Genomic DNA, 12,012 nt, shown 5'->3' with positions numbered 1-12,012 from the left:
GGCAAGTCATCTGTTGTTGTTGATTTGCTAACTTAGAGAAGAAGAAGAAGAAGAGGCGGAATATTGAAAAGGAAAGAAATTAATTTAATTCCTTAATAATAAAATTATGCGTAATCATAATAAAAAATAAAAACAAAAAAAGAAGAAGAAGAAGAAAATCATTTAGAAAATTTATATTCAATCAATTATTTGAGATTATTAATAAATAATTGAAAATTTGAAAAATGAAAAACTCGGAAATAGTTCGTCCCTCTTAACGGCGCTTTCCATTCTAAGGCATATGGATAAATATCGATGTGTGTATATTTAATAAACTCTTCGTCCCGAAGGTATCAAAACAATCAAACAAATCACAACAAAACATACACGCGTGCGTAACACACGCTACAAAATATTACACAACATTATGGAACGTAAGCACACAAAGGGAATAAATGCACATAGGAAGAATGTTAACAAAAAAAAAAAAGGAAAAACTCTCAAGTTAAAATACAAACGATCTTCGAATTCTCGAACAAAAGGAAACGATCAATAGTGTGAAAAAAAAAAAAGAAAACATACAAAGAAAAAGAAATGCAAAGGAAAAACACACAAAAATCTTTGTTAAGAAGGAAATCTCATACCACAACGACCCTTGACATGCATAAGTACGCATCGGGTATAGTATAGTATCGCTAGAAGAGAAGTGTCTAAGAGAAGTGTTATTCTTTTTATATTCATAAATAAAAAAAAAAAACACAAACATCCTTATGGCGGCAGTGAGAGTGGCGCGCGTTTAAATGTTAAAGGTGCAGACTTTGTGCTCTTGCGTGCTTTCGTTGACCTTTATGTGAAATATTTTTGGAATATATTATATAGCCGAACAGGATGATGGGGGAAATTGTTATTTTCATTTTTATTTTTTTTTATTTTTTTTTGTCAACATCCTTTTGAAAGATATATTCTTAGGGAACGTCGTGACCGATCATTTATTAATTCTTTGTTAAAACTTTCATTATATCCACTACTGTAGGATGGGGGTTTGTAATACCAAAAAGGAAGTTTTACAGACCCATTCTTGATCAGTGTAAAATTCTGAGTGCATTTAGCCAAGTCTGTCCGTCTGTGCGTCTGTGTAGTGTGTGTTATTGGCACTCCCCCAAAGGCAAAAATGAACATATCGACTTCAAGTTTGGTAGCAACATTACAAGTTTCTGCCCTCAGGTTGATGTTGTCAACGGGCCATACTGGTCGAAACAGAAGCACACAGTGGAGCGTAAACTCCGTTTTTCTTAACAAAAATTTGTGCTTTTTTGCTCGTTATTTAGAAATCATAAATGTGGGAAAGCTAATAATTTCCACATATACCTTACAAAATACTCTACTCTTTAGGTCCAAAAATGATACTAATCGGCCATGCCCATACAAAGTTACAAGTAATTACATTTTATTTTTTTTCACTTTTTTTAATTTTATTTTTCCATAAGGCAAACATGAGAGAATGTTTAAAACTATTTTGTACACTCCTCAAATGAAGACATATTATCCGCCTAAAAATGGGTTGATTTCAAAATGACTATGTAAGACACCGTGAATAATTTTTTCTTAATAATACCAACGACATGGGTATCAAATAAAAGAACTTGGAGAGTAGAATGCGAAAAGCATAGTGGTAGGTATGCGAGATTCGGCCACCGCGGAATATAACTTTCTTAAATATTTTTCAATGACTTTAATTGATTTGTTTAACATATATATTTATAGCCGACATTGCATCACCGGAATCACTTTCCAAATCGGTCTAGACTTGTCTGCTCTATCCGTCTTTTGTTTTTTGGTTTTGTTTCTGTTTTTGTTTGTACACCCACTTAAGCTATATGCGCAGACGCGATCGTTATCTCTAAGGGTTGTAGATAGAGGAGCATAGTGTTTGTGTACGTTTGATTGAAACATGGAAACATAAGCCACGGCAGGAAGAGAACCCGATTGATAAATTGTTCTAAAGGCTAGCAGTGTGTAATTAAAGAATGACGAGTCGTGGCACGTCGTCGTACGATGTATAGGTAATTCCAGGACGAGTGGGTAGGAATGTGAAGAATTCTTATAATCCTGTTAAAGGGCTTAATTTGTGGACAAATCCGTTCCACATCCGAAGAAAGCATGACGTGGATGTACCTTTACATGAACACTACTCAGCTCACATGGTGTGCTTTCGTCGCCCATGAGCACCCGAGCCTTTCACTGTTGCTGTCGAACGTCTCCAAACAAAATTTAGTTTAGCTGCCCAAAGAAGCAGGTTATGGCAGAGGCAAGTAATGTTGGGAGGATATAGAAGGCATAAGTGGTACGGATGTCGACTACTATGCAGTATTTTTTACACCACTTTCAAAAAATTTATGACTGCATCTTTCGATACTTCAAAAAGATGTTCTGTCCAACGAACATCGTTTTATACTTTCATGACCAGAACATCTAAATTTGGCAGTTCTTCTTGAGTTTTAGAGATCGCCCTATTGACTTGACTACACTCTCTTATTTAATACGTCATTCATCATGAGACGCTGCTTTAGCCTATAGGCCGCAATTTCTGAGATATTTTGACGAAATATTGCATACTAACATACTTTCACTCAAGGACTAATGGCAATGGCAACGGTTTGGATCGGTCCACATTTTTCACCACTCACCATAGAACGCCGTATTTTGAACTTGAAATTTGCAAAATTTCTCGATAAAAATGACTAAGAAATAGTATTTCGATATTCTAAATTGGTATGAAATATTTGGACCGAATGTGGCAATTTTTTGAATCACCTCTCATATAACGAAAATAGCAGTTCATTTGACAAAGAGATCTAATATTCAATGCTTCATTATGAAAATGAGAGTTTAAAATAAAAAAAATAAACTGAATCGAATTCGGCTCATCCCGGCCTATTTTTTTGCTCACACTCTATATAAGGATTTTCACGAAAATTGATCGTCTACAGGGCGAAAATGTCCAAGTTTTTATATGCTATGATGAAAATTGATCCATAGCCAAGAGGGTACACCACTTGCAGTATATGATATATTAAGTTAGCGCGGACGTATGTAACACGCAGAAGGGCCTGGTCGCCTTTTATTATACCGATTGATTCCGAATCATAATCTGTCTGTCCGTTTGTCCTTCTGATGTGTTTCCATGTAAACTTGTACTCAACCGATAGGTCAACATATTTAATATTTGGGATATTTTAATGAAGTTTGGTACGCTGACGTGTTTTGACCCAAGGACAATCTCTGGTTTCGGTTCGGATCGGACGAATTTTTCGACCACTTCCCATAAAATGTCTCATTTTGAATAGTCATTATATGAATATGTAGCGTGATGTATGATTTTTAATGGAAGGCTGTGGTACACTGCGCTATTTAACTTTAGTTTTCTGTAACCAAAATTAATGAATGCAAAATAATATAATAAATGCTCCAGAAATCAGCGAAGGTAAATAAATTAATAAATCTCTGAGGTAATTACATTAACCTTTCACTTTTCATTAATTTGGATATAATAACAATCAGTAGCGTGGGAGCGCCACAGTTGAAGTTGAAGTAGTAGCACAAAGCCAGTAGCAACAACGATAAGTAAATCATTGTTTATGTGTAAAGTTCTTAAATAGTGTCGCGACTTGTTGAAGACCTTCATAACTTGAGATGACATCCTTTAAAACATATGTCTGTTCTTTCATGCCGTACAAGCATAATTATGGGGGGCAGTAACCTTATGGTTAGACAGTTATTTATATATATATATATATATATATGTATATATATGTGGCAGTTCACTAATTTTTAAACGAGAAACAAATGTAAATGACATAGCAGCTGCCCCGGGCAGCTAAAGAAATGTCACGTAACGACATATGAATGTATGAAGAAATAAAAGAAAGGACCCATACTTGAATCTTAAAATTACAAAAAAAAAAAAAAAAAAAAAGAAATCTTGCTTTCTCTAAATGCGAGGCTATGTATTGCAAGGTGTTATAGTGCAAAGGCCGGGGAGCATGCGCGGTAGCATTATTATTTATGTGACATGCGTTTACATATTATTATTCTTTTTTTTGGGTTAATTTTAGTTTAATTTTTATAGAGTGTAAAAAACATGTTGTATTCTCCAAGTACTTAAATTCTCATATCTAAGGATTTTATTAAATATTCTCAAGAGGCGGAATACAAGAACGTGACGCATAAAAGGTGTGACGCATGTAGTATGTTGCAACTACGATAATGAAGAAAGTTTTTCCTTTTTTTTTTTTGTAAATTTTATCGAAAAAATGCACACCGAGTGATTTAAAGAAATCCATTGGCGATTAGGTGCTAGGTTTAGAACTTATTATATAAAAATGTATAGTCCCCTAAAGTCTGAAAAGCTCAGAAAAATCTAAGATATAAGAACAAGTGCAACTGGACTTACATGCACATGCACGCACAGACAGAGGAAGAGACAAGCACACGCACACGTCTTTCACTAAAGCTTCAGCCTTCTAGTGCAATTTTTGCAAATCTCTGAAGCAAATTTTTGCAGAAATTTACCGGACACCATATAATGGAAAGCGAATGATCGACCAGTTGACTGTAAAAGTTCCCATCCGTTTCATCATCAGGCTTTTGGGTTTATTGAAAACTCTAACGCCCTTGTAAAAAGTAAAACAATACATCGGTATGAAAATATACGAATGGATAGACACACGAACATAAGAAATACTTACGAAAGGCTAAGTATTCGGAAGAATGGAAACAAAAGTACGTAAGAATTATAACTTGCGGTTTATACGGTTTGCTTGCCATTTAGGGTCGTTGCGTTTGCCAAAGGCGCAAAGTAAATGCGAAAGGAGTGGTTAGACCTGATTATTTGGGCTTACTTCTTGATGATTTTCAAGCTTCTGTCGATTGTAGCGTGTGCCTTGACTAATCACTACATGTTTCAGAACTGGGTTTTGAAGCCGCAGTTAGAATATGTCTGCCAGATTTTAGCTTATTATCTTAATTTGGCAAGAGAGGGTCTGAAGGATGGACTAAGGATTGAAAAAAGTTCATACCATGGTCAGGCCATCAAGGGGTAAAAAAAATAAGAGTAGAAGCGAACAGATACACAAATGGACAGACATAGTCTTTCTTTTTCTTGTTGTTAGAAGGAAGAAGTCAAGGCGCTCTTGAACCGTCGCTGCTTGGATTATATAACAAGCAGCTTGTAAAGAGATCATATATGGGTGGCTAACTGAATAGGCTATTTACCCGATTCCCGAAACTTTTTGGACAAAATTTTCATAAAGATACCGCTCCGTTGCGTTGCTTTTAAAAGCCATTAACCATTTTTCGCCCACGAGTCGTACAACAACCTTAATCCAGCTCTTAAAAAGTAAGGCTACTTTCCGAGCACGAAAATAAGAACAATTTTGACAAGTAAGTATGCTATAGTCGGGCAACCTACATACCCTACCCCACTTTCTTATACAATATTCTAAAAATTTTTATTTAAATGTATTACGCTCATGAAAGCCGCCTTGCCGGAGAATAGTCAAAGACCAAGCAAACTTAATTTACTTATCAGAGATTTTATAGTAAACCACAAATGGGACTTTGTCGCCACAGAAAAGTTCGCTTTCATCAGAGCCCCCATATATATATGATGTGATCTAGAAAAAAGATGCAAGAGATCCAAGTTGCCCTATGATAAATATATGAAGGATTCATTTTCATCATTAATTGTTAAAAATAAGAACTTTTTCGCATGTCATAGCTTATTTTCCATTGCAATCCTTATAAGGGTTGATATCGAACAAATGCAACTTCGTAGTCGAATTTCGATAAAGTTATTTTTTATTTTAAATTATTATTATGAACGAGTTTGAAAATTAAGCCTTTTTTGTAGAAACGATTGGCAGGCATGGCAGGCATGGTCATCAAAATATCCCAAAAATTGCAGGCAGGCGGAAAGACAAGATTACATTGTCGCAAAAAATGATGGCGAATCGAAAGGTGAACCTACCTCAAATATTGCGGGGTGTAATATACCCAACAATCCCATGTAGGGTACAAAAAAATTACTTATCAATCACTAATGTTAATAAAGAGAACGAAACAAAAAAAAAAACTACGCATCGCCTTAGAAAATTTCACTATAAATCTATGTCTACATAGAAATTCGAAATCAATTAATTGAAACTTGACCTACGTTAATGATACAGAACAGTTCGAAAAGTATAGTTTCGAGAAAAAAGCGACTAAACTTCTCAATAGGCAAACAGTTCCATTTCAGTAGTTTCATGTGACCTAAGACATTTCATATATCATTCTGGAAAGAAAAAAAAAAAAAACCCGATTTAGAAAATATGGACATTTTTCGTACATTTTTTAGTTTTTTTTTATTATTAAAAACTGACCAAACAAAAAGGATAACATGAACAAAAAGAACAAAAAATTAATGATAAACAATAGATCGACGAATAAAATCACCTACACAATGGGGAAAAAATATTGAACAGCTTGTATTTCGAGAAGCGGAGAAAAAAAAAAAATAAATAAATTCAGCTGCCATCAATGTTCAATTAAGGTTTACAACAATACCAAAAATTAACGGTCACTATCGGAAAGATTTTAATTACTTTTTATTTGACGATTGTTGTTTTTGTTGTTGTGATTGTTTTTTGTTTTTTTTTTGGCACAAGCAAAAATTTATTATCATTATCAATGAAATCTTTCGAAAACAGCGAGTGGTGATCCGGACAATAGGTCACCATCAAAGGCACCAACAGCAACTAAGCCATGTATATATATATATATATAAAAAGAAAGGAAGAAAAATGAACAAACTGTCACAAATGCATGCATACATGCATGCATACATGTATTTGTCAAAAGGTTTCAAGTAAAAATTACGTTACACATTTTTGAGGTCATCTTAGAGGTTGACATGATCATTACTAATACTTACTTACTTACTTACTTCCTTACTTCCTTACTTCCTTACTCAGAATGCGTTGCATGCGGCTGCAGGCGAACACAATATGAATGGAACGAGAGTTTAGGTATACATTTATGCATTATGCAGTTCATTTGTGCATTAAATGTTAGATGAACTCCGGCTTACTCCGTAATTTTTCGGACTAGAAGACGCCCCTGTTTACGTAGAAAATAAATTCAACTTTCGGATGAATCTTATGGTCCAAAAAATAGCACCATGACAAGCAAGCCAATCCTACACTCTTTGTCCAGGATCCTCGATAGCTAGTATTAGGTTTAATCTGTAATCGTATGCGCTTTTACACGATTCATTTGAATTTGCACGATTCTATGAATCCTTAAAATTTTTATTCTAAAAGTAGGAAAAATGAGTCTGCGATCTTCGTGTGTAATCAATTCCGAACGCATTACAACACCAAGATTCTGAATGCAGAAATAGCAGTCATTCCTGGAGGCCTCACAAGTCAATTGCAACCCAGATTAGTCTCTACCAATAAACCATTTAAAAATGTTAGGCTAGAAAAGTGGAATAAATTTCAAGAGCGGGAAAGTTTTTAATGAAGCCGATAACCTTAAATGCTAAGTGCTAGTGCTCTAAGACTTTAGTCGTCTTCTTAGAATTTCTTATTATTATTATTGTTATTATTATTATAATAATAACATAATATATGAATAAATTCGAAGACTAAAGTTTTAAAGCACTAGCATCTAAGGCTTTCGACTTTAGTAAAAATTCTACCGCACTTGCGGTACTTGAACCCACGACCATTGTGAGCGGCTAGTCGAGACTCTTGTCTACTCGGCCACTCAGGCGGATAGATTTTCTTTTTTTTCACTAAATTAATAATAATAGAATTATTTACCCAAAAGATTATAATTATTTATTTATTTATTTCAATTAATGCAGTACACGAAGCCCTTTAAGGGCTAATGAGTGGGAGGCCTGAATATGACAACAAAAGTGTTATATTAAATTAAAGAAGGAAAAAAAACGAAATAAAGGACGCACATAACTAGCATAGAGGCACACTCACAACCGGTACAGATCCAAGTTGCAAAGGAGCCCCTAAACCATTGCAAACATGCATAAGCTTGACAACCGATAGCAGTCGAAACAATCAGTCAGTTAATTTTCGAATCATAGCGAGATGTTAGGTTTGTTAAGTTTGCAAGTTAATTTAAATATATATACACACATATCAAGCCTAACTGTTTTGATGGACTTTAAAGCGTCCTATATTGGGGTTAAGTGATAAACATCGTTTAGGTTTCTGCAAACAAGTCGAACGGACTAAACCGTTCGTAATGACTATATTCACATTGTCTAACCTTAATGAAGATAAACTTCGCAGAGATACGAGTAAGGACATTAAAGTTTATCTCACTATGTAGTGCGATCGGATCGAGTAATTAAGTTAATTAAAATAGAAATGCCGTGAATAAATGTACGTTTCTCGAGTGAAGGATAAGACGAGCAATCTATTTTTATACAGAGGCATAGAGAGAAGCGGGTCCCAAACCTAATTGCTTGAAAACTCTTCGACGAATGTATTATATTGAGACAACTATATCCAAACTATATTGAGATAATTATACCTAAACCTTACCATGCCGAAGAACACCCCGCTTATTTATTGAATAATATGACTCTTTAAACTTCATTTAAATGTGAAGATAACTCCACGTTTTTCCTTACTCTATTAGTTCATGTCACGGATGTGAATATTAAAATCTATTGCGCTTACCTAATAACAAAACAAGTAAAAATAGACCCCAAGTGTTAGAGGCAGAAGAAGCAATCCAGTGTTACACCTTTAGCAGCTATGTAAATCAGCAAAATGCCGCATATAAATATGACACTTTAGGTCTGTTTATTGTAATTGTGAGGGCGGTTCGTAAGTTTGTGTTCTTTTTATTAGGATGGTCCTTAACTTACATAAAGACGGAGACAGAGAGATAGAGACAGAGCGACTGAGAGAGAGTGTTTGATCATACAGTTTATAGAACCTTCTAGAATAAATGATATTTTGAAATCTTCTCAATAGCGCATCTGTATTTACAACAACAATATTGTTGAATTTTGAATCCTTAAATGAACGGTATACGTATAACAGCTACATTTGATTTGTAAGGTTGATATTCATGGTAGTATTGTTTTTGTTTTGTTGCTGTTGTTCTTGGTTGCGTTGTCACACACGTTTCAATACGTGTGTGTGTGATGTACATTCTTCTACTATTCTAAAGATATAACTAGATATAACTAGAGAATTAAATTTTTTTTTTTTTTGCAGGAAGCAGCAAATTTCGCAGACTTTTTCAATCATGTGTCCAACTGCAGTGCCGTGGACACAGGCAACTGCAAGTGCATGGACATAAGAAACATGCGTTTTTTTTTAGAATTAGCATTGAATACATCCCAGTAGAACTGAGTTTAGTCACCGACTATAATAAATTTAGAAAGTACCGCAGCTTCCTAAAAGCATATATAAAAACGATGCAAAAGTTGTTATCATAACAGCGGTTAAGACACCAGCGCCTTGAGAAATGGCGATCTAAACAAACAAGCCGAATACCAATGCAAAACCGGAGAGTATAAGGATAAGCAACAAGAATCAGCTTTTGAACAGGTTCAATTGAATCTACATAACATCGATAAGAAGGAGAACGCGCAACAATTACTAAGCACATGTAAAGCCTTTTTGTAATCTAAGACTCCTTAAACTCGTTGGACCCTAGCACGAACCTAGCTTTACTAAAAGCGAGCTCAATGTGCAAATCCAAATATAATCTTTGATCGAATATAACCTCCAAACCAACGACGAATACGAATCTACGTTTCCCAACTTGTGTATGAATTGATGAATCGACTCAGTATTGAATCACTTCCTCCATGTGCCACTCACCGATGTATTCGAAGCGGATGCTTTACACTTACCTATATTGCATTAAAGGAGCCCCATTCATTCACTAGTCTATTTGTCAAGGAGGCTCTAGCCTATTGCAAAGGGAATCCAGTGTATAGGACAACTAGTCTCTACTTCTCTGAATTCTCCCCTAGAAATAGGCTAAGTATCTCCTAATCATCTAAGAGAATAATTGCAATTAAAATTCTATCAACTCAATATTACTTTTAGAATTAAGGGAGTTTTCCAACAACTTTTTATTGACAAAATGTTATTCTTTAATGTATTTTCTTTTGGTTTATAAAAAAGTATTTAAGTGAAACATATATAACAGAGTAATTTTTTGTTTTTTGATTAAAGAACAAAAGTATAATTTCTTTACAAACTAGAAAACAACAGTCCTTTCTTACGCAGCCTTGTAATTACGTTTGCAACAATGAAAAACGAAACTTCATTTAAAGTTCTTTAAAATATTTTCGTATTTTTTTTGTTATATCACGCAGAAGATCAGCAACTTCATTGCAATATTCATTATTCGATTTTCCATGTTCGAATTGCAATGCATTTAATGTGTAATATAATTGCTCACTGCTTCCCCATATTCGATTGCAGAAAGGTTCTGTGCTCTCTAACGCATGTATAAAATATTCCAATAAATCAGGAGCCTTTAAGAATTCATGATAGTAACTGGTCATAAGTTTATCGGTAGTTTGACAATACCAGTTATCTTTTAGTCTTTCGGGGAAATTTAATTCTGCGTATTGAGCAGCAGCGACAGGATCATCATTAATTACAATTAACTGTTTTTCAACAACCACATCGCTAATTAAAGTAATTGCCTTTGCTTTAATTTTTAATTCACAATCTTTGCCGAGCAGAGACACTAGAGCTTGTGTACCCGATGTAGACAAAATTTTTTGTTGAGCATGAGGAAATTTACGTAATAAACTTCCAAGAGCATATAATGCTGAAGACAGCTCTTCTGTGTTACTGGATGAGAGTAATATCTGGGTAAGGTATGGGCCGAAATTCTTTTCATAAACTTTTACCTGAACTTTCGGATTATTTTGGGCCATAGCACCTAAAACGCGCATTGCTTCTACTTTTAAGGATAAATGTGTCTGATTGACAACAAGTGGTAGCAGTATTCGTTCCAAGCCCCCTTGATCCACAAACGTTAGCGCGTTATCATATTGAGACATCAAATAATTGAAATTAGTTAATATTTTCAATTGAGCATTCAGTCGCGACTGATCATTTTGCTTGTTATATGTTATAACATCTCCAAATTCTTCGATAAGTCGTACAATAATTTCGGCATCGGTTTTAAAATGTTTACGCATACCTTCGTAAGTTTTTCGCAGCTCTTTATAAGATTTGTAATCATTTTTGATTTTCTCTATTTCACTTGAGTTGTGTTCAATGGCTAATTGCTCTGAACTATTCCTTAAACGGGAAGAGTTTTTTAATTCTTCCTCATCCACGCTGTCGTAAATTGTTATTAAAGCATTAGAGTTTTTTGATTCATCATTTGTTTGTCCAGCATTTAATTGCTCCTCATTATCCGTTATTAGCTTAGCTTCCTTTTTACCAGTTTGTAAATTTATTCGGACGTGCAATCCGGCTGGTATGCCTTGTCCTAAATTATTAGATACACATAAATTACATTGGAAAAGATTAATAGATTCTTCAGTTTACCTTCTTTTATTTCCTTCCATTCTTTAGTAGCTATGAACGATGTATTCTCCGCGATTTCCTCTGCTGAGATCATTCGCGACAGTAAAACGCACACCGCTAATTGTAATAAAAGCTCCATTGCTCTCTCTTCCTGGTATATTAATTATGAAATTATCTAATATAAATGAATAGTTTGTTTATTTTAATACAAATAATTTTCGCCGAACTTTTTTATCGGTTTTTTCTGAAATTTTTACGCAGCATGTTTACATTATATTATTCAAAGCATTGCCATTACCACAAAAAAAAAACGGAAACAGCTGATATTAGATAACTGTAGTCATTAAATTATTTAAATAACCTGAGCTATTGGTTATAAATTATATAAATAACCTAAGCTATTGGTTACTTTATTTTGCATTTATTGTTTATCTACAAATTCGAACCTTTA

At 34.3% G+C, this 12,012-nt stretch overlaps 1 protein-coding gene across 1 annotated transcript; it reads right to left on the bottom strand.

The window, feature by feature from the left end:
* Nucleotides 1–10,194: 10,194 nt before the first annotated feature.
* LOC119639525 (nucleotide exchange factor Sil1) lies at nt 10,195–11,786 on the bottom strand. Its single transcript, XM_038036959.1, has 2 exons — nt 11,583–11,786; nt 10,195–11,523 (listed from the first exon to the last, which is right to left on the bottom strand). The coding sequence occupies exons 1-2, from the start codon at nt 11,698–11,700 to the stop codon at nt 10,340–10,342; spliced, it is 1,302 nt and encodes a 433-aa protein (XP_037892887.1). The 5' UTR covers nt 11,701–11,786; the 3' UTR covers nt 10,195–10,339.
* Nucleotides 11,787–12,012: the final 226 nt, after the last annotated feature.

The sequence above is a fragment of the Glossina fuscipes genome, unplaced genomic scaffold, assembly GCF_014805625.2.
Source record: "Glossina fuscipes isolate IAEA_lab_2018 unplaced genomic scaffold, Yale_Gfus_2 112, whole genome shotgun sequence".
NCBI classification, from domain to species: Eukaryota; Metazoa; Arthropoda; class Insecta; order Diptera; family Glossinidae; genus Glossina; species Glossina fuscipes.
Note: the sequence above shows the minus strand (reverse complement) of the source record. Positions and strands in the feature narration are given on the sequence as shown.

Bases quoted from the DNA above. Each gene is read 5' to 3' on its own strand.
- LOC119639525 (XM_038036959.1), bottom strand. From the start codon at position 11,700: ATGGAGCTTTTATTACAATTAGCGGTGTGCGTTTTACTGTCGCGAATG. The intron at 11,524-11,582 runs GTAAACTGAAGA...CTAATAATTTAG, and splicing joins ATGGAAGGAAATAAAAGAAG to GACAAGGCATACCAGCCGGA.